Genomic DNA, 27,501 nt, shown 5'->3' on the forward strand with positions numbered 1-27,501 from the left:
ATTAAAATAATAAATTTGACTTTACTTGTCTCTTCCACTAGTCTATGAGCTCTCTGAGTGCAGGAACCATGCCTATTTTATCTTTATATTTATAGAGCCTAGCATGATGCTGAATTTATGGTACCTCAATTAATATTGATTGAAGTGAATACATGTTGACTTACATGTGCAAAAATGTAAGAACTAGTCAGGATTTCAGGTTCTTTTCAAGAACTGTTTTTTATGAAAACTATAATTAAATCAAAACTAGAGAGACTGAAGAAGATTATTATGTATCTCTTTAGTATAAGATGGCTTTTGTATTTTTTAAAAATTGTTTATTTATTTTGAGAGAGAAAGGAAGAGAGAGAGAGAGAGAGAGAGCTCCCATGCACCTGGGAGATAGGCAGAGAGAGAAGGAGAAAGAGAATCCCAGGCAGGCTCCATGCTGTCAGTGTGGGGCTCAATCCCATGAGCTGTGAGATCATGACCTGAGCCAAAATCAAGTCGGACACTTAACTGACTGAGCCACCCAGGCACCCCTATAAGATGGTTTTTGAATCAGTGGGACACAATATAAATTTAATAGTGTTGACAGATACCAGTAATATATCTGTCATAAACTAATTCATGAATAGAAATGAACAAAAATTTCACCATGTGAATAACAGTTTAAAGTATGCAGGTAGACTAAGGTTAAATACACTAATGTATGCCTAATAGGATGTAGAATAAAACTTTTATCTTGGAATTAGTGTCCATGATCTTACAATGGAGGGCAAAATGCTCCACTTTTGAAAGTCCATCAGTTAGGGCCAGATATAAGAGGCCTTTCCTTTAATTATCACTGAGATCCCTACTCCTTCCCATTCCTTAAAATACTGGGGAAGGCACTGGATAACTGGTATTCCAGGTATCTACCACAGGTAACAAATCACTCCAAAGCTGAGTAACTTAAACAACAATCATTTTATTATCTGTCATAGTTTCTGTAGATCAGGAATTTGGAAAGTACTTGGCAGGGAGATTCTGACTCAAGGTCTCTTATATACTTGAAATCAGATGGGTGGCTACAGTTGGAACAGCAAGGGGTTAGAGCAGCTGGGGGCTGGGGCGTGGCCAGGCATTTCTCTCTCTTTATATAGTTTCAGAACCATTCTATATGGTTTCTCTACATGGGCTAGTTTGAGCATCCTCACACCTTGGTAGCCTCAGAGCTACCAGAGGAAGGCATAGCGGTTTCACTTCTTATGACCTCACCTCAGAAGTCACAATATGCCACTTGTGCCATACTCTATTGGTTGAAACAGTCACGGAAGCCTACCTACTTTTAATGGGAGGAGATATAGACCCTACCTTTCTATTTAATAATGTCAAATTCACGTTAAAAAAACCCAAAACACAACCAAACATGTAGTATAGGAGATACTAGATTTGTGGTTCTTTTTGAAAAATACTATCTGTCACAGGGATCATATTATCTTTATGGTCTTTGGTTTAAGAAAAACGTTATGCTTTTTCCTAATGGGAGAAGGGAGAGGCAAGTCCCCTCTTATAGCTGACTGAGGGTAAAGGTTACCAGATCATTATGTATGATGATTGAGTGTGCCTTCTCATTCTCCATTTCTAAGTCTGCTTAGATAGCACATTTTAATTTGCCCTTTGCTTGTTTGAATGAAGAGAAATAAAGTTGGAGAGAAGGGGACAGCGGCACACTCCACTGAGTGGTAAGGGTATGTGTTTCCGGTAAATACTGTTGGTGCCTGCCCAAGAGAGATGTCCTCCAGGGAAGAGGACCTAGCAGCAAAAATCTGTGGGCCATAAGCCCTAGGGGAGGAGGTGCTGTCACATCAGGGATTTATGCACTGGGGAGGCCCTACAAAATTTCCCCAGGATAGCCTGAATTTGGATACCTACAACCTAGAAAGAAAGTATCAGTGACCTATCAGAGCTAACAGAGAAACAAAGACAACAATCAAAGAATGAATTCCAACATGTTGTCAGAATCAGGGTTCAACCTGAGACTCAGAATCAGTAAGAGATTTATTACAAGGAATTGGCTAATATAATTGTGGGGACTGGATAAACAAGTCTGAAGTCTGTAGGGCAGGCAGTCAGGAAGAGAAGATCAAGAACATGTTGGAATCCCATGAGCACAGGCTGAAGCTTTGCCCACTGGCAATGAGGAAAGAAGATCGAGAGTAGGCTGTAACCCTAAGGGAGTTAAATATTTGGAATATCCAAACCCAAGAAAAGCCTAAGCCCTCTTTTAAAGGGCTCACCCAATCAGGTCAGGCCCATACAGAGTACACTTTCTTTTGATTAGCTTAAAGTCACTGATTAGGGATTTTTCTCACATCTGCAAAATACCTTTACAGCAACACCCAGATTAGTTTCGATTAAATAAGTAGGGAATGTAGTTCGGCACAGCCAAGTTTATACATCAAAAAGCCACAAAACTGGAGCCAATATAAAACATGTGTTCTTTTCCTTTTCCTTTCTCCCTGTGCCAATATACCAGGGGGAGCTAGAGCCTAGAATAGGGAGATGGAAGAGGTGTCCCAGAGGCAGAGTCCCCACCGTCCCACAGACTCCAAAGGGAGGGAATGGGAGAAGGAGCAAAATGGCAGAACACATTCTCTCCCTGTCCGTGCCCCTGGAGCTATAAATCTGGCTGCAATGGGAACGGGAAAGTTTTTAATGGATATAAGACAAAACTTTAACAATGGGTAGCACATGAGAAGGTATGCGTTCTAACAGAGATGTCATCAAGATACTTGCTGACTAGCAAGGAAAAGAGATTAAAAAAAATCTTTTTTTAATCTTTATTTTTGACAGGGTGCGCGTGGGAAGGAACAGAGAGGGAGACACAGAATCTGAACCAGGCTCCTCTCTCTGAGCTGTCAGCACAGAGCCTGACACAGAGCTCGAACTCACAAACTGTGAGATCATGACCTCAAGCCGAAGTTGGACGCTTAACCTACTGAGTCACCCAGGTGCCCCGCAAGGAAAGGAGATTTTAAGATAGAAATTTGAGTACAGTAGCTGGAGATGAAATGCCACCGAGTTGAGACAACTAAATAATAAAATGATTAGATTACAAAAATTAGAAGAACTACTGCAGATGTTAAACAAGAAAGGAAAAAAATAAGAGGCTAGAGTGACCAGGGAAGGCTTGTTTCTAAAAGGCAAAATTTGGACTGGCCCTTCTTAAAAAATGAGCAGTGTTTAGAAAGTTGGAGCAGAGGAAACTCATGAGTATAAAGACTTAGACATGTACATGTAGGGAGTGAGATCAGGGAGGGCACTGGACTGATCACAGCAGTATGTGTGTTAAGGAGTCAAGTACTGATAGGGGCTAGATGAGGTAGGGTCTGGAGAGCCAAGCAAAAGAGTTGAGATTCAGTGAGGTAGCCAGGAAAAAAAAAAAAAATCACTGTAGGTTCTTAAGTGGGGAAAGCTTAAGGGAAATTTTTGTTTTGTTTTGAATCTTTTAAAGACAGACTAAAGTGGCAGTGGTATAATATAGACAGATTTTAAGGGAGAAGGGTTAGGATTTAAGGAGTCTAGTTAGGATGCTGTTGCAATATTCTAGATAGGAATTCACAATAACCTGATCCAGAATCACAAAGGTAAAATGGAATTGGAGAAGAAAGGAAAAATCAGAAATATTTCAAAGACAAGAACAGTAAGATTGATGACCAAATGGAAGTATAACAGCAAAAAGGATAATTGAGAGTATTCCCTGGTTTCTAGTTTGGGGAACCGGAGAAATGGTGGTATCGCAAACAAAAATGAGGAGGTTAGGGAAGGAAAATCTATGTGGGAGATGAAGACTATTCAATTTGGGATTATTGAAGCTGAAGTCACAACATGATAAAAGTTGGAAGAAAAAAGGAATACCTGGGTGGCTCAGTTGGTTAAGCGTCTGGCTCTTCACTTTGGTTTGGGTCATGATCTCACAATTCATGAGTTCGAGCCCCACAGTGGTCTCTGCGCTGGCAGTGTGGAGCCTGCTTGGGATTCTCTTTCCCTCCCTCTCTCTCTCTGCCCCTCCCCCACTTGTGTGTGCTCTCTCTCTCTCTCTCTCTCTCAAAATAAATTTTAAAAAAAGTTGGAAGAAAAGAACATCATATTGGCTTGATAGCAATATGCAGGAATGACTGTAAGTGGGAGGTCCAGGCTAGGAAAGTGAAAAACTTGGATGTACAGGTGGTGTTTTTTTAAAATGACTTCTTCCAACTGAAGATGGTGTTGTTTAGAAGAGAAAAGAGTAAAGAGGAATGAAACAGTTGGCTACCCAGATGGTGTCAAAGAACAAAATAGGATTTGATTTCTAGACCATGGTTTAAGATCCTGGAACTGGTGAGTTTTTGGCAAGGACAGGGAGTATGTTATAAGGACAAAAAAATAAAAAGGTTTCTTTTCTTTCTTTCTTTCTTTCTTTTTTTTTTAGAAGGGAGAAATCATTGGGAAGGAAATAGGAAATTGTTCTTCGAAAAAGAGAGAGAGAATGAACAGAAAAGAGAACTGAGTGAACAGATACAAGTCTTGAGGAAAGAAACAATGTAGAAGATACCTATTGTTTTAAGAGAGTTAATTATAGGTAAAAGGAAACTGAATTCTTGTCAACATTTATTGAGGATTCATGATGTGCCTGCACTGTGCCAAATTTTTTATATGCATTATCTCATTTAATCCTTACAACAAGCTTTTTTCCTACTCAACAAAATGTCATGGACATCTTTCAGTGTCAATAAAGATCTGTCTTGTTTTTAATGGATGTATAGCATAGTATTTTAATTTATGAAGGGACATTGGGGTAAGCTACAATGAACCCTCTTATTCATACATTTTTTTCCATAATTTTTTGTATGCTCTTTTTCTAAAATAGCAGAACATTTTGTTTTAGTTTATAATCTAATTTTTTGAACACTATTGTGATTCAAAAATAAAAATACAAAAAAGTATACAGTAAAAATGTTTTCCTCCATTCTTGTTCCTTGTTCTACCCTAATTATTGTTAGTTTACTTTGTATCTTTCCATAATTTCTGTATGTTATATAAGCACATATAAAAATGTATTATTTTTCCTTTTTTTAAACACATAAGATAAAAAGCATCTTGTGGTCAATTCTTCAGGATAAAATCTTAGAAGTGATATTGCTGAGGGGTGCCTGGGTGGCTCAGTTGGTTAAGTGTCTAACTTTGACTCAGGTCGTGATCTCACAGTTCATGGGTTCGAGCCCCGTATTGGGCTCTATGCTGACAGCTCAGAGCCTGGAGCCTGCTTCAGATTCTCTGTCTTCCTTTCTCTCTCTGCCCCTCTCCCCACTTGTGCTCTCTCAAAAATAAATAAATAAACAGTGAACAACAACAACAAAAAAAAACAACAAACCTTGAAGCTCTTTAAAAAAAAAAAGAAGTGATATTGCTGAGTTAAAGAGTAGTTTCAGTCAAAATCTTAATACATATTAACCAATTGCTCATCAGAGATGTAATACACACCAACAATGCATGACTGTCACTAAAGCCACTTATTTATTTGTTTGTTTATTTATTTATCTATTATTTTTTAAGTAGCCTCCACACCTAGCACGGAGCCCATCGTGGGGCTTGTCAAGATCTGAGCTGAGGTCAAGAGTAAGATGTTTAACTGACCAAGCCACCCAGGCACCCCCATTTTATTAATTTTCTAATTTTTGTCTATCTAAATATGTATGGGGAGCCCAGAATAAATGTCTAAAAGACTATAATTAGTAATATAGAGGTAAATGTGATATTATACAGAAGGGATTATTCAAAAAACATTGGACTTATCCACTTAAAATTTATAATAGACAAGGAACACAGTAGAAAGGAAAGATTTTATCTAAGTTGTTATTTACTTTTCTGTGTTTTTCTTATTGGATGAGTGGAGAAACACATAGGAACGAAAAGATGGGAAAATATCAGTTGTTTGAGGTGTAAAGATAAGCAATGGGCTGCACGAGACAAAGAATAAGCAGAATGAGAAATAGGGGCAGACATAGAATAAAAGTGAAAAAAGTGCAGACAATTTCATTGGGCCTCTTACATCTGATAAGGCACAGCCAGATCTTCTCTTCCTATTACTTTTTTTAAAAACTCCTGTTAACAACCTCTACTTTCTATTACTAAATTGGTGTGTATGATTATAATAGAAATTAAAATTAAATTTCCACTGAATGAATATGTACATTTGTCTTTTTTTTTTCTTAAATAGAATTGCTTATCTGAAGAAATGGATACTTCTCCCTCCAAAAAATATCCAGTTAAAAAACGGGTGAAAATACATCCCAACACTGTGATGGTGAAATATACTTCTCATTATCCCCAGCCTGGGGATGATGGATATGAAGAAATCAATGAAGACTATGGAAATTTTATGGAAGAAAATCCAAAGAAAGGCCTACTGAGTGAAATGAAAAGAAAAGGAAGAACTTTCTTTGGAACCATGGATACTCGATCTCCACCAACGGAAGACCCAATGACGGATGATATTGGACAGTTCCAGAGCTTTGCAGAAAAAAACATTTTTCAATCCAGAAAAATGTGGATAGTGCTGTTTGGATCTGCTTTGGCTCATGGATGTGTAGCTCTTATCACTAGGCTTGTTTCTGACCGTTCTAAAGTTCCATCTCTAGAACTGATTTTTATCCGTTCTGTCTTGCAGGTCTTGTCTGTGTTAGTTGTGTGTTACTACCAGGAGGCGCCCTTTGGACCCAGTGGATACAGATTACGACTCTTCTTTTATGGTGTATGCAATGTCATTTCTATCACCTGTGCTTATACGTCATTTTCAATAGTTCCTCCCAGCAATGGGACCACTATGTGGAGAGCCACAACCACAGTCTTCAGTGCCATTTTAGCTTTTTTACTTGTGGATGAGAAAATGGCTTATGTTGACATGGCTACTGTTGTTTGCAGCATCTTAGGTGTTTGTCTTGTCATGATCCCCAACATTGTTGATGAAGACAATTCTTTGTTAAATGCCTGGAAAGAAGCCTTTGGGTATACTATGACTGTGATGGCTGGACTGACCACTGCTCTTTCCATGATAGTATACAGATCCATTAAAGAGAAGATTAGCATGTGGACTGCACTATTTACCTTTGGTTGGACTGGGACAATCTGGGGAATATCTACTATGTTTGTTCTTCAAGAACCCATCATCCCATTAGATGGAGAAACCTGGAGTTATCTCATTGCCATATGTGTCTGTTCTACTGCAGCATTCTTAGGAGTTTATTATGCCTTGGACAAATTCCATCCAGCTTTGGTCAGCACAGTGCAACACCTGGAGATTGTAGTAGCTATGGTCTTGCAGCTTCTAGTGTTACACATATTTCCTAGTGTCTATGATGTTTTTGGAGGGGTAATCATTATGATTAGTGTTTTTGTCCTTGCTGGTTATAAACTTTATTGGAGGAATTTAAGAAGGCAGGATTATCAGGAAATCCTAGACTCTCCCATCAAGTGAAGACTTGATTATTATTTTGTTAACATTCACTTATTCATAGGTACACTGCCATTTTAATGTTTACCTATAAATGTTTTGTGTTGTATAAGTGACAGAGTGCTATATAATATATAATTAATATATGCAGATGTAGAAAATTCTAGTCTAATATATTCAAAAACAAATATTAATAAATATGTGAAACATCATGAACCCAGTGTCTTTACTGTTATTAACAAAAGGTAATTGTGGTAGGAGAATGTTAACTTTCATCACTAAAGAACATAAGACTTGAGGAAATGACCTCTTTTGAATGGAACGTCTGTTGTCCTAAAAAAATGTTCATGCCCAATGTTCTACAAGTGTTCAACAAAAATCCTTCAATATTCAAAAATATTCATTTTTGAAAAGTACACAATAAGGTAAAATGCTTAATACCAAGCCCTGTTTTGTCACCTATTTATATTAGAAAACTAGAGGTGAGGGGTGCCTGGGTGGCTCTGTTGGTTGAGTGTCTGACTTTGGCTCAGGTCATGATCTCATGGTTTGTGGGTTTGAGCCCCACATCAGACTCACCACTGTCAGCACAGAGTCTGCTTCAGATCTTCTGTCTCCCTCTCTCTGCCCTTCCCCTGCTTGAGATCTCTCAAAAATAAATATACATTTGGAAAAAAAAAACATTTAAAGAAAAAAGAAAACTAGGGGTGATTGGGTTGGGTAAGGAAGCTTGAGTTGAGGCAAGAAAGAGGGAACAAAGGAATAGTGTTGCTTTTTCAATGACCATAGTGGTTGTCCTACTTTCAAATAGGAAATTTGTCTTCTCTTTGCTAAGGCTACATTAAGTAATGCATACAAAATGGAAGTAGGGAGAAGACTGGATTCTTGACAGCTCTACTTGGTCTATGCCTTTTTGTGCCTAATTGTGGGAGACGTAATGTGGGGGCAGGGTCTATTTATCCTCAGTTTTACAAATCTTTTCCAAAACTGTCCTTGTTTATGATTTTGTAGCAAGTACATATGTGCGCTGCCGTAAAGATACTCTTTACTAAAGACAGTAACAGGAATCACAGTATAGCAGAAAATTGTTATAACATGGTAACTTGAAATTCTTTTCAGAGGGGCATACAAGTCTGTAAAAGCATATAAGCATACAAGTATAAAAACATACAAGTCTGTAAAAGTATTAATTTGGGTCTAATTTGGGCAATTTTTACTAATTTAGCACAACAAATGTTAATATGGTTATTAAGATATTGTTATTGAGGTATCTTAGCTCCAGATTCACCCTTCTGTACTTTCCTCTGTGATGCAATGGCTCAGACCCTGCAAAGAACATTTTTCCTGTGCCAGCTGGTGTCTCACCAGGTCCCACCAATAAAAGGCATTAGAGGGAGACTGGAGGACAGAAGGGGAGAAAGGATTTCCACCTTTCTATTTGTTTGCAGTTTCTGTCATTGTTACCCCAGCGGTAAGCAATAGTCCTTTGCTTCAGCAGCAGCAATTGATCTCAGCCTTGAGCTTCTTTTGGCACTCCTCCATCCCCAACCAGCTTCATCTTATCCCTCTCAGCGGTTGGAGGACCAGTTAAACAGCATCCTTTCAGGGAACTGAGCTACTGCTCAGCTGGGTCATTCCTCTGAGTGTCTGAGACCTTATAGTCCAGCCTTGACCCTTCTTTTTCAGTTGCCCTAATGGTCATAGCTGCTCTGTACAGTTATCCTTCTGGTCTACTGCAGCGCTCCCTTTTTTGCTTTTTCAGTCCTTCAGTACCCAATACCAGATTCTCTCTGTTGTAATATCTTGTGATTTCTGTCTTCTTGACTAATATGTCTCTAAACTTTCCTCAAAGGAACCCACAGTCATTAATAGGGTCACTGTGCTTTTGGGAAAATGTTAATGTTCAGATTTTCAGGAATTACCAGACACTGGATCTCAATTATCTAAATTGAAGAAATTATCCAAATTGAAGCACAGAAGAAAAAAGATTTGAAAAAAAAAAAAATGAACAAAGCCTAAAATGACTGGTACTAAGGAGAAAGAAGTCTAGCATAAATGTAAATGTCTCAGAAAAGAGAGGGAAAGGGGCAGAAAGAAATATTGGCCAAAAGTTTTCTAAATTTGATAAAAGGAAACAGCAACAACAAACAGCAATCCACAGATCTAGAGAAATAGGTGAACTCTAAGCTGCATAAATACAAAGAAAACCAGCCACACCTAGAAACGTAGTGCAAGTGCTGAAAAACCTAGAAACAAAACTTTAAAAGCAGCCGGGGAGGGGGGGTGGGAAGACATACAGGAAAACAATGAAACTTACAGCTAGCTTTTCGTCAGAAACAATGGAGGCCAGAAAACAACACAATGAAATTTTAAAGTGCTGAAAACAATCACAAACAAAAAAAACCTTCGATGGCTTCCTATCATCTATAGAATCAAGTCCTTAATTTCTATAACCTGCTAGTGCTTACATTTCTAGTCATCTTCAGCTCCAGCAATGTTGTGTAATACCTTTTTGATTGTGTAATACCTTTTTCAGTGCAGGCCCCTCTATGTGGAAAACCCTTCTCTTCTTTGCCTTCTTATTTGCCTGACTAGCCTGACCACACAACTCTCCCTGTGGCTTAATGCTCCCCTGTACATATCTATAGCTGTATTAACTATATTAATAATAAATATATTTAAAGCTCATTCTCTGACACTGGATTGAGCTCCTTTCAGTCTAAGACTGATCTTCAGATCTCTAGCACCTATTGCAGTGCCTACCACAGAGAGGACTCAATAAATTTTTGTTGAAGTAATTCCCGTAAAGGCATAACAATACTCAGTCCAGATATTAAATTTAGTTGCCAGGGTCCCCTAATTTCTATACTTCACAGTCAAGCTTGTGATTAGTTACTTCTTATTGATTAGCAGGTAGGGCTTTTTTTTTCATTGTTGTTGTCCTAAACTGTCCTACCCAGCAGTGATGCTCAAGCAGATCATTGTCTCATCATTTCTAACTATAAGCTATCAAGTCTCCTGGGAAAGGTCTTGAGATACGGAGGCTTGTTTTTCCCTTCCTTGTCTTCCCAAATCCTTTCCTTTGGGATTAATGAAGTGAGCTGCCTGCATGTTTTTATCCTAGACCTGCTATTGCTTACATTTCCAAAGCCCCATTTCCAGTCCAGAGGTCATATGTTTTGGCCCAAATTTTATTGTCATCTGATTCTGGCTAGTCCCTGGTCCACTCAGCACTAATTAGCAGGGGTGATTCCCATTTTTGGTTTGAGTTCCGCTAAAAGAGAGGAAGAAGAAGCCATGCGCATGTTTATGTTTGGAAGTTGGGGAGAGTGTGTGAAAGGAAGTCTCTGGGACAACTCCCACCCCATGACAACATGTACTCCATTCCTTCTAAGTCACCATAATGCAATTTCATACATGATTTTTGCCTATCTACCCTTTTCCAATGCTTTTTTGTTTCATCATTATTTTTGTTTCATCATCATTTTTATTCAACTTTTTCTCCTTTTCATATTTTTTTGAACTTTTCTTTTTTTTTTTTTTTAAGATGTCCTGGTAAGAATGGGTGATGAGGAAACTTGAAGAAGGACCACTAAAAGGAAAAAACAAAACAAAACAAACATGTTTATAGGGAACAAAAAGCCTTTTTAAAAAACTCTTTCTCTTACTTCTTCTATTGTTTAAATAGGTGACACACAGAACTCAAGACATACATATTCCCTTACACAATAAAATCTAAACTTACGACTTCAGCATATTTTTCTGGGTTTATTTTCCCCACTTAAGGCAGTGGTTAAGACAGAGCTACCTGATGGCAAGAACCACTTTACCTGTAGTATTTGTATTAACACCTCCAACCGCATCACATGTCAAATATGTAAGTAGAATTGAACTGAGCCACATTTTGCTAATAGTTTGTTGTATGATTTTGGAGGAACAGCTTTAACCTTTGAACAATCCTTTCTCCAGCTTCAAAAATGAGTATAATAGTATCTCAATCCATAACTTTATAAGATGTATCAACAAATAAAACTATTGTGTTAGCTTGGGTTCCAATAACAAAATACCAACAACTAGAAGCTGAAGTCCCACATCAGGATGCCAGCATGGTCAATTACAGGGGACAGCTGTCTTCCAGGCTTACACATGGCCCCCTTGCCACTGTCCTTTTCATGGTGCAGATAGCAAGCTCTCTGTTATCTCTTTCTATAGGAACACTAATCCTATAGGATTGGGTCCCCACTCTTACCATCTCAAAAAGTCTTAAGTACTTCCTTAAAGGCCCTATATTCAAATACAATCACATTGGAGGTTAGGGATTCAACATACAAATTTTGGGAGGGGATATAACTGCAACAGCCACTATAAAATATGCAAAGGTATTTAGACCCTTAGAATAAATTTAAAATTCACTTCCATTATTCATTTTGGATGCTAATAATGGGACATAGACATAGAATAGCTGTTGTCAAGAGTTTCATGGTTTACTTGCTGGAGCCAACTTGAAGCCAGGAAGGGGTCAATAGGTGGTTTGTGCTTGACCTTGTGATCCTAAATAATAGCAACCAAACCATACATATCAGCACTCAAATGAATAATTTTGAAGTTAAATGCAGAAAAGTGTGAACTCTTGGGAGTTACGGTCAGGGCCAGGATTAAAGAAGGGATAGGAAAATGTATTAATTTTTACTTAAACTATATTTACTTAACGATTTAGCAAGTACTAGGCAGTGGAGAAAAACAATACTGACATGGTTCCTGACTTAATAGAGTCTACCATCCAGGTACGGATACGGACAAACTCTTTTAACAGCTTGGGTGGGGAAAATACCAGTGCTTCATGAAAGGTACCTAACACAGCAAGCTTCCTTGAGGAGGCAAGGAAGCGGAGCCACAGAGATAGTTCGGGAGGAATAATGCCCGCTGGGGGCGAGGGGCTGTAGTACCGGCGTGGGGAGAACCAACTTATTGATGACCCGGCAGGTGGCTGGGGCTGGGTCCCCAAGAATGGGCACACCTGGCACCGAAAGTCATTGTCCTCCTCACAGAATGGCTACCACAGAGACTGGAAAGCTATCCACGCACCAGGGCACTTGCAAGGCCATCAGCCTCAGCTTATTTCGGTTTATGGCTCAAATTAACCATACGTCTTCTATTTTTCTCTCAAGTCGTCATTTCAGGCCGTTTGGTTTGTTTTTCGTTTTTGCTCCCCGCCCTTAAAAATCTGCTGGCAAGACCCTCTTTCAGGTGCCGAAACCAGAAGGGAGTTCCCAGAACAGTTGGGGCTTAACTTGGGAAGCAGTAATTTCTGCTATGGAGTCCCTAATGTGGCACCGAGGAAGAAAGGCCCAAAGTAATCAGCCAGAGCAACCGAAGAGGCAAAAGCGGCAAGAGTCAGGGTCAGGCCAAGCGCTTCCCAACCTCTCGCTCTCTCTCTCCGCGGAGCTGCTTCAGCTAGCTCCACGCCCTACACACCACTTGATTGACATGCGGACACGAGCAATCCGAGCGCGGCGCAGACAGCCATCGCTTCAGGGATAGGAGGGAAGGGAGCGACTGAGCCTATCGGATTGTGCCGGGAGGGGGTTTCCTGCCCGCGCGGATCCGCCCGCCGCCTCCCGGCCAGTCGGTGCTGGAGCCCCGCCCGCTCGCCGCGCGCCTCCCGCCCCTCTCCCGAGAGCTACGCGGCGGCAGAGCGGAGGCCTCGTGCCGTAACGGCCATCGCGGCGGCCGCGGCGGCGTCCCGGTGCCCTCCTCAGGTGAGCTGGGGCCGCACGGACCCGGCAGAGGGAAGGTGAGACAGTCCTGCCGACAGGCAGATGGCAGACAGCGGTTCCTTCCCCCGTACGTCCACACAGCCTGTTACTCGCTGCGTCGCTTCCTCTTCTCCGGCGAAGTTAGCTCCCCGGGCGCCGTCTGCCGGCCCGGAGCTGAGCCGGAGGGGGCGGGGAGGCCGCTCGGCCGGGCCTGGGCGTTTGCACCGCGGCTCCGCACGACCCTCTGGTCAGTGCCCCGGGTGGCGCAGCCCCAGGCCTCGCTCTGGCGGGCCGCTCTTGCGAGGCTGGGAGGTCGAGTGTACGGCGTGCGCGCTCCCCCGGTTCTTTTTCCTCCCTAAAAAGTCCTGTTGGCTGTTGTGGCGTAATCCGAGGCCGGGAAGGTAGGGACCTGGTAGAGGAGGGAAGGGGCACGCTCATCTCCAGCGCTAGAGAAGGGGAAGGAGCCGCAACCTGTGTTGAGGGTGGACATCCTTGGGATGCGCCCTGTGCCCCTCCCCTCCCCCCCGCCGCCCCCCCCCCCCCCGCCGTTTCCCTCGTTCTCGGGAAATCTGGGTTATTTTAACTGTGGACCTGCTGTACATACGTACGTTTGCTTGTTGCTTGCGCTGTGAGCTTTTGACTTTAAGTGTAATATACCCGGTAAAAGAAAGAAATTATCTCAATAGTTGGTTTTGTACTGTTTTCTTAGGCGCTTGCATAAAAGTTAAATTTGCAGTTAGAAGCTTGGGAAGCTGGATTTTCTTAGGGTTGAGAACTGTAACATTATAGGAGCTAAAGTTAATGTCGAACGGATGAGCTGGTCACCTAAAAATAATTTTACCCGTTAGATTTGGTAAGAAACCGTAGGAGTTAGGAAAGAATGAAGTTGAGAATTTCTAATCCCATCTTGGATGGTGAGCGAAGAAGCTCACTGTCTGATCAAAACGGGTAAATGTTGCAAGAGGTATTCATTTTTAGAAGGCCTACTTTGGTAAATTTATGAAAAACCAACCATACAATTTGTTAAGCATTTGGAAAGCACTTTTTTTTAGAATCTCAGTCTTCATCGAGGTCACAAAGTATGTGGGGAAATAAGCCAAGAAGGTTTTGTTTGTTTGCTAATTGTCAGTAATGTTCAGTTCTTAAATAGGCTCCCATTCACAGTTTGATAGTAACTCAAGAAATAAGCATTGGTTGTTTAATAGTAGTTTTATTCCATCTTGATCACAGACTCGAATTTTCTTTTTTGGGAAAATTGTGATCTGGAGGAAATAGTTATAATACCTGTAAACACTATTTGCAGAGTACTCAAGACTTAGCTGTCCTTGTTCACGTATTACATTTTAAATTTCCGCTTTATTTTTCTGCACATTATCTTTTAATCCAGGCTTCACCAGTGCTTTCAGGTCCATGTAAATAAAATTTCACACATACACAGAATGTTTTGTTAGATACTGAATGATACTTTATGCCTATGGGTTTATTTTTCTTTTGGACCTTTGAGAGCTTTCTTGCCAAAAAGCTCAAGGTAGATTTGATGTGATTATTGTTATAAATCACTTGTTGGAAAGGCCTGGGTGGCTCAGGTCATGATATCACGGTTCATGAGTTCGAGCCCCACATCTGGCTCACTGCTGTCAGTGCAGAGCCTGCTTCTGATCCTCAGTCCCCCTCTCTTTCTCCTCTCTCTCTTTCTGTCAAAAAGAATAAATATTAAAAAATAAATACAGGATACAGTCCATTTTTTCCTATCGTAGTATCACAGTTTAACAAGTTTCACAATTTACTTACCTTTATAATATGGAAAGATACCAAATGTTCTCTACCTACATCAGGAGATTAAGTGATTATTTAGTTGCTAAGTAAAATTGGAGGAAACTCCGTGAAATCACTAAGCATTTAACAAATTCCTTGTAAGTACTTGGCTGTGCTGTTTTAGGAAGACAACTGATGTTTAAAGATTGTTTAAGGCAATGATTCTATCTGGATGATCCTCATTTTACTGATTCCATATATGCTGCCTTTGTTTTGGTATACCATACTTTCAGCTATCCAGACACAAACCTTGTGTCTTTGACATCTTTCATTAATATAACATTGGCAAATTTTCATCCACCATTTTTTTGGAAATTTCTTTCGTATATCTTTTCCTTTCCACTAGCTTTTAACTAGGTTTTCTGCCTACCTTTTCTCTCTATTCAGTATGTTCTGCCTTCTGCCTTAATCTTAAAATAATGCTTCCAGCACAACCGTCACTGTGAAACCAGCAATAGCTCCCTGTTACCTACAGAGTATACTTCAGAATTCCTCATCTTCTAATAGTCTGCGCAAAGCCTACTTTTTTTCATATGACAGTGGTATTTCTTTCTGGGAGCTGTCCATCCTAACTAAACCAATCTCTGATTCTCATTTAGACTTTGTGTTTGTCTGCCTTCGTATCTGTTGAAAATTTGATTGCCTATCCATAGCCTTCTTATTCTTTAAAAGAAATCCCCTCAAACCCCCCCAGATTATTACCAAAGTAGCAAATGAAATCCTATTTTGTTGAAATTTAATTTTTGGTCCTGAAGTCAGTGCAGCCTTCCAGAACTTTCTGTTACCTGTGTTGTTGCTTTTCTTTGAATCCATAGCCTTACTGTTTTATCATTCCTTTTTTTTTTTTTTTTTTTTTTAATCTTATGTGGGCTTGTGTCATGATATGAAGCAATATGGCAGGAACATTGGAATTCCAACCATTTGTTTTATAGGTAAGGAAAATGAAATCCATACAGAATAACTACACTAAAATTCACACATCTAGTGATGATGGCAGAGCTGAAACCCAAACATTGATTTCCTAAGTCAACTTCTGTGTATTTTTTTTAATTCAATTTTAATTTTTTTTCATGTTTATTTTTGAGAGAGAGAGAGTGTGCATGCATGCACGTGCCAGCAGGGGAGAGGCAGAGAGATAGAGGGACAAAGGATCTGAAGTGGGCTCCATTCTGACAGCACAAGCACAGAGCCCAATTCGGGGCAGAACTCAAGAAACCAGGAGATCATGACCAGAGCCAAAGTCGGATGCTTAACTAACTGAGCCACCCAAGTGCTCTTTTTTTTTTTTTTTTTTAAGTTTATTTAGAAAGAGCACGAGAAGGGGGGGGTGGAGAGAAAGAATTACACAGTCTTAGTGCAGAGCCTGATGTGGGGCTTGAGCCCAGGAACTGTGAGATGATGTCCTGGGGCAAAATCAGAGCCGTTAAGCTTAACCTACTGAGCCACCCAGGTGCCCCAAGTTCTTTGTATTCTTTAAAAAAATTTTTTCCTGTGAATTTTTTTTAATGTTTATTTTATTTTATTTTATTAATTTTTTTTTTAACTTTTATTTATTTTTGAGGCAGAGAGAGACACAGCATGAACGGGGGAGGGGCAGAGAGAGAGGGAGACACAGAATCGGAAGCAAGCTCCGGGCTCTTAGCCATCAGCCCAGAGCCCGACGCGGGGCTCGAACTCGCGGACTGCGAGATCGTGACCTGAGCTGAAGTCGTGACCTGAGCTGAAGTTGGACGCTTAACCGACTGAGCCACCCAGGCGCCCCTAATGTTTATTTATTTTTGAGAGGGGGGAGGGAGAGAAGGAACAAGTGGGGGAGGGACCAAGGGAGAGGGAGACAGGATCCAAAGCGGGCTCTGTGATGCCGGCACAGAGCTGGATGCAGGGCTGGAACTCATGAACTCACAAACCTCAAAATCATGACCTAAGCCAAAGTTGGACACTTAATCACCGAGGTGCTCTTCTGTGAATTTCTTATGAAGTTATACTACTTCTCATATTTTGCAATGTAGTTTTGTATTATTTGCTTCACATTACTTTGCACTTTGTGTTTTTGTGCCTTCTCATTTAGATTCAAAACCTGTATGTAAGGGCAGTGGAGTCTTTATGACTTGGATTGTTTAATCATTAAAACTGATTTAAAGTCTTTTTTCTATGCTTGTTAGCTGTATTAACAGCATTAACAAAAATAATATTGTCATCTCTATAGTTGGAGTTCATGATTCATTAAAAAGTGAGTGGATCTCTTAGAACTATTACTACTGAAGGTTAGTTTGCTTGACTCTTGATTCAAAGAGACTGAATGTTTGGGTGTCTTCAGAGTAAATGTGAACATTGCAATGGTTTGGAGGAAATCTGCAGGGTTTATCATAACTATATTTAATGATCTAGCTAAATGTTCTTTTTCTCTTTTAGATTCTTAGAACAGCAACACTTTTACATTTTTCTACTTTGTCATCTTGTTCATCTGTCAGGAAGCAGATTATTGAGCAATCTGCTTATTGAGCAAAGTATTCTGCAAACATTTCCATTTCGGGAGTCAAAGCTTTTTTATATTTGTTCTTGACATTTTTTTCTCCTTTTGGCTCTAAAGTTTCTGTTAATAGCATCAGCACAGGGTTGCCTTGGTATTTTTTTTTTTTTTTTTTTTTTTACATTTATGTAGTAAGAGTTAAATGGTGTAATGTAGAACAGAAAACTGTCAGGTAAAATATCTCTGGAGGGAATGTTTTCCTCTTTTGGTTTGAAACAGGTTAGAAGCTGTTTTTCTTTTATTTCCTGGTTTATAATTGTTTTCTAAATTATTTTTTATTAAAAAAATTTTTTTTTAGTGTTTATTCGTTTTTGAGAGAGAGAGAGAGAAAGAGACAGAGCATGAACGGGAGGAGCAGAGAGGGAGTCACAGAAACCAAAGTAGGCTCCATGCGCTGAGCTGTCAGCCCAGAGCCCAACGTGGGGCTCGAACTCATGAACCATGAGATCATGACCTGAGCTGAAGTCAGACACTTAACCAACTGAGCCACCCAGGTACCCCTATAATTGCATGTTTTTTATTTGTGTAAATAAATTATCTGCTGTGGGGTGCCTGGGTGGCTCAGTTGGTTAAGCATCCACCTTTTGATTTCAGCTCGTGTCATGGTGTCACGGTCCTGGGATCGAGCCCCATGTCAGATTCTGCACAGATAGCAGGGAGTCTCTCTCTCTTTCTCTGCCCCTCCCCCCTCAAAATAAATAAACAAACATTTAAAAATAAATAATCTGCTAAAATAAACTGTTGAAATACTGACTATCTTGTTCTGTATTCCTGAAATTGTATTTAAGGATTGCTGAATTGGATGGAAGTATGGTATGAATAATTTCTGCTTTTCCTCAAACAGACCAATTGAATAAAGCAGTGAGAATATGGCTTTTAAAAAATGGATATGTCCAAAAAGGTTTTTAGTTATTGTTGTTGTTTTAAGAATTGGCCTTCCAAAAATTTCAGTACATACTTCCAAATCATGTTACATTTAGATCAACTCAAATAATTGATATAACAAAGAATTAATATGCCCTGTATTTTGAGTATTCTAGCAAAATAAAAATTTATATTTACAACAGAAATATTCTATTAATTAAACAAGCATTGGAAAAATTTCCTTAGAAATTTTTGATTGCTTACAGGTACTACATGTTCTTGATAACATTTTTTATTTTTAGAAACATTTAGAATACTTTGTGTACAGTCCCATTCGCTCCCCCCCCCCCCGCCCCCCCAATTCTGCTGCCTAGGGAAGTCACTTTAATTTTTCTGTGTTTTTTTTTTTTTTTTTATTTCCCATTTCCTTTCCATATTTTTTTTTCTTTTTAAAGATTTTAAGTAATCTCTGCACCCATTGTGGGGTTCGAACTCACAACCCCATAATCCAGAGTCACATGCTCCGCTGACTGAGCCAGCCAGGTGCCCTTCTGTATTGTTAAAAAGGCCTGTAAGGCCTTCCATTGTTTGGCTTTTGCCCACTTCTAGCTGCATCTCTTGCCATTTTCCCTTTCCTTTAGGCTGCTCTTTGGGCCTTCTATTGCCAGGCTGGGTTTGGTTTTTCTTTTTTTTTTGGTCTTGGAACCTGTGAACATGCTCTTCCCTATGGGCAGATGGCTCCCTTAGGTCAATTAGTAATAAATTTGGCTGCTGCTAATAGAAAGAGGCCAAATAATTTCTCTCTCACACCAGAGAGGTCCAGCATTTGTGTGGCACTCATTTACTAAATGTTATTTCCAGGTGTTTTTTTCCGTAGTGTAAATAATTGTGAAATACAGATCTTTGTGTATAAAGCCTTAATTTTTTTCCCCTTTTGATTAATTCCTGTTACGGGATGCAATTGAAAATGTCATTAATTTCCTTAAAAACTTTTTAGAGAAAATACGGTTAAATTTTTTAAAATAGCAAAGTACACAAATTTCATTGTATAACTCAATGAGTTTTTTATATTTGTGGACATACATCCATCACCCAGGTCAAGTATAGAACATTTCCAGTGCTCCAGAAGGCTCAGTCATATGTCCTCCCTATCATTATTTCTTGTCCCCAAAAGTTAATTACTCTTCTGACCTGTATCATTACAGGTTATTTTCCCCTGATTTTGAATTTAATATATCAATAGAACCATACACTATACATGTTTTGTGGGTGACTACTTCTGCTTAATATTGTGCTTATGAGATTCATTTATGAAGTTGGATGCAGCAGTAGTGGGGTCTTTCTTACCAAGGGTAGTATTCTGTTGATGAAATCTACAATTAAAAATTCACCATTAATGGATACTTTGTTCCTAGTTTTTTTTAAGCTATTATGAATAAAGTTGCTGTATACATTTACTTACAAGTCTTTCAGTGGACATACACACTCATTTCTTTTGTGTATGTATCTGGGAGTATAATTATTTTCTTGTCTACCAGTTTTTGTTTTTTTTTTATTTTTTTATTTATTTTTTTAAAAAAAATTTTTTTTTTCAACGTTTTTTATTTATTTTTGGGACAGAGAGAGACAGAGCATGAACGGGGAAGGGGCAGAGAGAGAGGGAGACACACAGAATTGGAAACAGGCTCCAGGCTCCGAGCCATCAGCCCAGAGCCTGACGCGGGGCTCGAACTCACAGACCGCGAGATCGTGACCTGGCTGAAGTCGGACGCTTAACCGACTGCGCCACCCAGGCGCCCCAATTGTCTACCAGTTTTTGAACCTGCTTGGAGCAGCTTTCTGTCTTGTCCATGGCAGTTTTGGTAATTTCTGTCCCTGCCATAAGGCTAGTGATCCCCCTTGCCTTTCTCCTCTGTTAAATCTCTTAATTCCTGTGAATCATGTCGCTTTGACCCCACAGTAGATTGCTGTTAAAGGCTGAGATCTCACATGAATGAATGCAAGATTTTTTTTTTTTTTTTTTTTTTTTTGGTCTTCCCACGTGATTTTGGTGAGTGATGAATTTAGGTTGGAAATAATTTACTTTCAGAATTCTGAAGACCTCGCCATTGTTTTTGGCTTGCGATCCTTTTGAGAATTTCAAGGATATTCTGATTCCTGATCCTAATGTTTTTTGCTTTTTTTGGAATTTTGTATCTCTTGTATTCTGAAATTTCATGAGGGTGTGACTTGGTGTACATGTATTTTTGTGCGTTTTCCTGGACATTCATTGTTCCAGCCAGATCTGCAAAATTATGTTTGTTAGTTATGGGAAATTCTCTTGAATTATTTCATTGATCGTTGTATTAGTCTGCTAGGGCTACCATAACAAAATACCAGAGGCTGGGTGGTTTAAACAACAGAAATTTATTTTCTCACAGTTCTGAAGTGTAAGAAGTCCAAGATCCAGGTGCTATCAAGGTTGGCTTCTGATGAGATTTCTTCCTGGCTTGTAGACCGGCCTTTTCACTATGTCCTTACAAGGCTTTTCTGTAAGGAGAGTAGTCTATCTCCTCCTGCTCCGCTTCTGAGGACATCAGTCCAATTGGATTAAGGCCCCACTCTTATGACACCTCCTAAAAGCCCTTTCTCCAAATTCAGTCACATTGGGAGTTAGAGCTTCAAGATGGATGTGGAGAGGGGGAAACAATTTATTCTGTAACAGTGGTTTCCTCTCCTTCCTTTTTCTTTCTGAAAATTTTATTTCTGCTAGTCTATTTGTATATCAGACTACTCCTTCAGTATTTGTTTTTCTCCTTTATTTTTCATTTCCTACTCTGTTTGCTCTATATGAGAGGTTTACTTTATTTCCTGAGCCTTCTGTTGAATTTTTCATTTTTGCAAGCAAGATTTTGATTTCCCAAGAACTCTTTGTTCTCTTAAAATTTTTTTTTAATAAGGAGCATTCTGTGCTAGTTTCATAGATACATTTTCTTCTCTAATTTCTGAGACTATAAAATGTCTTTTTTTTTTGTTTTGTTTTTGTCTTTTTTTTTTCCCCCCTTGTTTCTTGTTTGTTCTTGGAGACTCTCTTCTAAATTGGTCTAAGTTTTATGTTGGAGGTTTGCTTCAGGTGTCAGTAATCCTTGGATGTTATTGTGAGATTGAAAGCTTGAATTAATGGGGACTTAAAGACTTTGAACTTTATTGCATGGTGGTCCAAGTGAGCCTTTTTTTTTTTTTTTTTTTTTTTTTTTTTGAGAAAACCCTGAAGGTGTTTTTTTCTTAAGGGAAAACACAGTTCTGTTTGAAGGCTAAAGTTTTGACTGCCTTTTTTTTTTTTGGTGTAAGGGACTGGTTTCTCATTCCCCACATTTGGTAGGGTACACAGATCTTTAATTATATCTGGTGATCCTCCAGTTCAGAGTTAGGTAGCCAACCATCAGGTAGATTTGGGGAGGAAACTTCTAAGTTTTTAACCACTTCTTAGCTTTCACACAGTCTTCCTTATTTAACTCCCTCTTTTCTTAGTTTAAGCAGTAGCAGGTGCTGCTAGTTCCTGACTCCTTTGAGGTTTCCAAGGTATAAATTGGGTTTTTCAATTACTGGGTTAGGCTTCACCTTTCTGGAATTCGCTGAGGTAGTTACCAGTCGTCTCTTTTTGGTTACAAAAATTTGTTGCTATTGTTTGCTTTCCTGTATGTTTTGCCTTCTGTGTTAATTTTCTTCAAAAAAAAATTAAGTGTTAAATTCACTATCTTGATTGAAACCTCTCAAAAACCTTATTTGTACTGTCCTAAGCTAAGAATGATTTTACATTTTTAAAGTGTTATAAGAAAAGAAAAATATGTGACAGAGACTGTGTGTGGCTCACACAGCACAAAATATTTACTATCTGGTCCTTTAGAGAAAAGTTGGCTTACCCTGTCCCTTGTTATAAAGTTTCTGATTTCCTTTAATAAAGCTGTTTCTAGACTACTACTTTACTCCCACTCAAGCTTAAGTTTACAATTTTGGAACTTCCTGAAGCTGTTTATTTTAATTTAGTCTAGTGCACATCATGGAAGTTATGACTAAGAATTGGTAGGTTCTACTCAATTATCAGAGATGTGGGATAATTGTAATGTAAAATCTCAAGGAGTAGGATAGCAAAATATTGAAGAAATAAGTCATGGAACATGCAATATATACATAGATACATTGTTCTTTGTCTTTGTCACTTAAGTGCAGAATTTAGGCACCAGTACTTTTAGTAATGGGAAGAGGGACGGTTGTCATAATGACAATAGGCTCAAGTCTTATTTTATTTTATTTTATTTTATTTTATTTTATTTTATTTTATTTTATTTTATTTTATTTTATTTTTTTTCAACGTTTTTTATTTTTATTTTTGGGACAGAGAGAGACAGAGCATGAACGGGGGAGGGGCAGAGAGAGAGGGAGACACAGAATCGGAAACAGGCTCCAGGCTCCGAGCCATCAGCCCAGAGCCTGACGCGGGGCTCGAACTCACGGACCAGACCGCGAGATCGTGACCTGGCTGAAGTCGGACACTTAACCGACTGCGCCACCCAGGCGCCCCTCAAGTCTTATTTTAAATGAGCCCTGTTCGGGGCGCCTGGGTGGCGCAGTCGGTTAAGCCACCGACTTCAGCTCAGGTCATGATCTCGCGGTCCGTGAGTTAAAGTCCCACGTTGGGCTCTGTGCTGACAGCTCAGAGCCTGGAGCCTGTTTCAGATTCTGTATCTCCCTCTCTCTGACCCTCCCCTGTTCATGCTGTGTCTCTCTCTGTCTCAAAAATAAACGTTAAAAAAAATTAAAAAAAAAAAATGAGCCCTGTTCATCAGCCTTCTCTAGTTGGTAAATCATAACTGGCAGAATAGTTTTGGCTCTAGGCAAGAGGCTGTTCTAGGCAGTAATATATATACACATATAAGTGTGTGTGTGTGTGTGTGTGTGTGTATGTGTATATATATATATGTATATATATGTATTTTTCTACCTGATGCCAGAAATGAGAGGGAGACTTCATTTGAGCCACGTGTCAAAATGGGAGAAACAGGATTACATTGTTGTAGGAAAAAAAAAGTTTTTTTCTTTAAGTTCCACTGCCAAAAAACTCAATTATGTTTTTTTTTTTTAATTTTTTTTTTTCAACGTTTTTTATTTATTTTTGGGACAGAGAGAGACAGAGCATGAACGGGGGAGGGGCAGAGAGAGAGGGAGACACAGAATCGGAAACAGGCTCCAGGCTCCGAGCCATCAGCCCAGAGCCCCACGCAGGGCTCGAACTCACGGACCGCGAGATCATGACCTGGCTGAAGTCGGACGCTGAACCGACTGCGCCGCCCAGGCGCCCCACAATTATGTTTAGTCTTAATTGGTTTTTATATTTAAAAATTTTAACATTTATTTTTTGAGAGACAGAGAGAGCGAGAGACAGCGAGAGAGCAAGTGTGGGGGAGGGGCAGAGAGAGAAGGAGACACAGAATTGGAAGCAGGCTCCAGGCTTCAGGCTGTCAGCGCAGAGCCCAGTGTGGGGCTTGAACTCACCAACTGTGAGATCATGACCTGAGCCGAAGTCAGACACTTAACCTACTGAGCCACCTGGCGCCCCTGTTTAGTCTTAATTGTATGAGCAGTCTCATCACAGATTGCTTGTATAATTATCTTTAATTCCTGTAAATGGTATCTTGTTTTAGTATTTATCACTGTTATTTTTTGTATGTTCCAGAATTATTTCTGTGAATATACAAACTCATGCTCACTTTTATTTTTTTATTTTTTATTTTTTTAAAATTTTTTTTTCAACGTTTTTTTTAAATTTATTTTTGGGACAGAGAGAGACAAAGCATGAACGGGGGAGGGGCAGAGAGAGAGGGAGACACAGAATCGGAAACAGGCTCCAGGCTCCGAGCCATCAGCCCAGAGCCTGACGCGGGGCTCGAACTCACGGACCGCGAGATCGTGACCTGGCTGAAGTCGGACGCTTAACCGACTGCGCCACCCAGGCGCCCCTCATGCTCACTTTTAAAAAATATGCTCATATTCTACATCTTATTTTCTAATTTAGAGATTCTGGAGTCAGCCTGAATTCCACTGTAGGCTTCATCACTGTTTGTTTGGGGTTAGACCTCTATAAGCCTCATTTTTTTCTCCTCTGTAATACGGGATGATACCTAATCTAAGGATTATTATAAATGCAAATTCATTTCCAGGTTCCACTTGATTGCTAAGTAGTGTTTTGTGCGACTGCTCAAGTGTATGGGTTTCTTTCTGGTGGGGTAAAAATGTTCTAAAATTTATTGTGTTGATGGTTGCACAACTGAATATATTAAAAACCATTAAATTGTACACTTTAAATGGGTTATTGTATAGTATGTGAGTTATATCTCAGTAAGGTATTACCAAAAAGGAAAAAAAGCTGCTTAAACCTAGATCGCTTCATCAGTTTGTATAGCTAAGTGCCTGTCCTCTTCCTGCTTCAGCAGGAGATTGAAGATTTATCCTCTGTAAAGGACAAAATAGTGTCTCTGAGAGAGGGGTGGGCACTAGACATAATTGAAGATGAGGTGTCCCATGGAAAACACCTGAATTACCTGAAGTAAATGTACTCAATGTTGGGACCCTTATTAAGGCCTCTTCTCCTTTTTGGCTCCCAGAATTCTGGCTATCAGGTAGGAACTTACAGGATGCTTCTTTTAACTAGCCCCAGAGGAAAAACTGTAAGTAATTCACAATCAGCTTTTAGGGTCTTACTATTATTTTATTTTACTTTACTATATATACACATATATATACATATAATAAACATATTGAATAAGTACCAAATGTAAACTTTATGCTAAATGCTCTGTGGGATGTCAAAGAAGTAGAAGACTCATGATTTGTAAGAGTTCATAATCTAGCTTTAATTAAAGAACAGTCCTAAGAAATACATTGACAAAGACAAGTTTAAGAAACATCTTACCAGAAGTTCTCAGTAAATAATTGGGGTTGATGGAAGGCAAGTGAGGCCAAATCAGTCAGGTAAGTATAATCAATAAAGGAATGATGTTCCGTATATTAATAAATTTTCTCTTAAACACCTGCTGAATATCTAGGCTGGTGATACCCATATGTACAATGAGGACTTCTGCATTTTCCATGAATTTTTTATCTTGGAAGTTAACAATCAAATCTTTCATTACCCGGGGGGGTCATCCCTGCCAATTTATCACTTAAAATACATGACTCAAGCACTCCAAAAACACTCCTTGACCCCTGAATTCTATTTGTCTTACATCTGGCTCAATAAATGATCCTTCCGCTGTAGTAGCAAGCAATAATCAACTATGACAGGCATCCTGTCCTGAAAATGCTGCTCCATCACTTAGATTTTTCCCTGGTCTGGACACTTTTTCAGAGCTCTTTCTACATAGTGGGATAGATTTCTACCATCTGATCTGGAACAATAGCCTTTCACTTACTGGTATCCCCTGATAATCCCACAACTCTTCGTTTTCCTTCACAGAAAGACCATGCAAGAGCTTAAGACTTCTGTAAGACAGTCTTGTTTCAGGAGATGACCCAGTCTCTCCAGCTTATCATCACATAAACAGATTTTGTCTCCAAATGAAAGATTTGACCACCATAGCTACTGGTAGATTGATAACAAGCCTTCTCCAACCAAAGCCAGTGCGTGGCTGACATTTCCTGTGGTAGCTGGTGATTTGAAATGGCTGCTGTTAACAGACCAACTGAACTTTTGAGATCTCCACTGTTTCCAATTCCTCTTGAGTCTGCTGGTCAATCAACTTGTCTGTTCAACTTGTCTGTTCAGGGGTACAGCTGTGCATGAATTTATCCAAGTAAGGTTGATGAAATCATAGTATAGGTGAAGATTTTTTTTGCTTATTAGTAACATATCTTGCTCCATTTTCATCTCTTAACCAATAGAAAATGAACATCTCCTCTGCAGAAGGCAAGCATGGGATTCACATAATTATGCACTGCCACAAAATGCCAGGCCAGCTATGGAACACTGGAAGAATACATCCATCCATAAGGAAAAGTCATCCACACTTTCAGGGATTGTTTCAATCCAATGACCAGTATCTTTGTTAAGAATGCCATGGCCATGGGGCACATGGGTGGCTTAGTCAGTTGAACGTCCAACTTCAGCTCAGGTCATGATCACATGGTTTGAAAGTTCGAGCCCTGTGTCGGGCTCTGTGCTGACTGCTTAGAGCCTGGAGACTGCTTTGCATTCTGTGTCTCCCTCTTTCTCTGCCCCTCCCTGCTTGTGCTCTCTTTCAAAAGTAAATAAACATTAAAAAAATTTTTTAAGAAAAGAATGCCATGGCCGATAAGGAAAAAACTGTGTGATGAGCTGGATCTTTCAACTTAGGCTTAGAATGGAGAGGCTCAATACAGCAAACTTCACCCTTGGAACCACTTAAAAGACACCTAGACTCACATGTTCTTTTTCCCATTGCTCTTTAATGTCAATGCAAAAACAGCCTCTGCTGTCATTATAGATTGCAAGAGTTGGATCATCTATAAACTTAATATGCAATATTACTATTCCTGGAGGATGAACATCTGTTACTGATCTTAGAAGTTTTCCATTGGCCAAATCCCATGTCATGGTAGGTCCTTTAGCAAAGCCACAGAGAAGTCTTGAGTAATCGTTGTTGATACTGAGGGCAGAGATGGTTCCATACTGTCCTAAAACACTAGTGCTTCCTAGTTGCAAAGCTTGATTCTGATCACATATTAAGCCAATTCATGAGATGTGCTGCTATTAGATTGGACACTAATTGCTGTAGGCAAGCCCGTATCCACTTTGTTAGCTACAGACCCTATCTGGGCAGAAATTCCCTTCAGTAGTGAATGTTGCCTAATCCAAGGAGTGAAAAAGAATCAGGTAATTTCTTCTTCATTTTTAAGTTTGTCTTGTCACCACTATCTGAACTTGCTACAGATGAAGTATCACAGGAGTGAGAATCAGTAGTATCAATGTTTAACAATGTAAGATCCTCAAGAATAAAAGACTCCTCTTCATCATCAGTCTTACTGATTATGCTTTCCAATGTTGGAGGAGTATCAGCTGTAAGGAA

General features: G+C 39.5%; 2 protein-coding genes across 8 annotated transcripts in view; both read left to right on the forward strand.

The window, feature by feature from the left end:
• SLC35G2 (solute carrier family 35 member G2) overlaps positions 1 to 7,668 on the forward strand; it is a 44,905-nt gene extending 37,237 nt beyond the window's left edge. For all 3 annotated transcript variants that reach the window (XM_058729967.1, XM_058729966.1, XM_058729968.1), the window contains one exon: positions 6,224 to 7,668. In XM_058729967.1, the coding sequence (XP_058585950.1) occupies positions 6,242 to 7,480 (1,239 nt within the window). In that variant the 5' untranslated portion in view covers positions 6,224 to 6,241 and the 3' untranslated portion in view covers positions 7,481 to 7,668. The remainder of the gene's footprint in view (positions 1 to 6,223) is intronic.
• Positions 7,669 to 13,059: 5,391 nt separating this feature from the next.
• NCK1 (NCK adaptor protein 1) overlaps positions 13,060 to 27,501 on the forward strand; it is an 87,949-nt gene continuing 73,507 nt past the window's right edge. The window contains exon 1 of one of the 5 annotated variants that reach the window (XM_058729971.1): positions 13,060 to 13,215. The gene's annotated coding sequence lies outside the window, so the exon portion shown is untranslated. Of the gene's footprint in view, positions 13,301 to 13,476; positions 13,614 to 25,913; positions 26,101 to 27,501 lie in introns of those variants that run through there. The other 4 variants (XM_058729972.1, XM_058729970.1, XM_058729975.1 and 1 more) reach the window with 4 other exon arrangements.

This window comes from Neofelis nebulosa, chromosome 5 (genome assembly GCF_028018385.1).
Source record: "Neofelis nebulosa isolate mNeoNeb1 chromosome 5, mNeoNeb1.pri, whole genome shotgun sequence".
NCBI classification, from domain to species: Eukaryota; Metazoa; Chordata; class Mammalia; order Carnivora; family Felidae; genus Neofelis; species Neofelis nebulosa.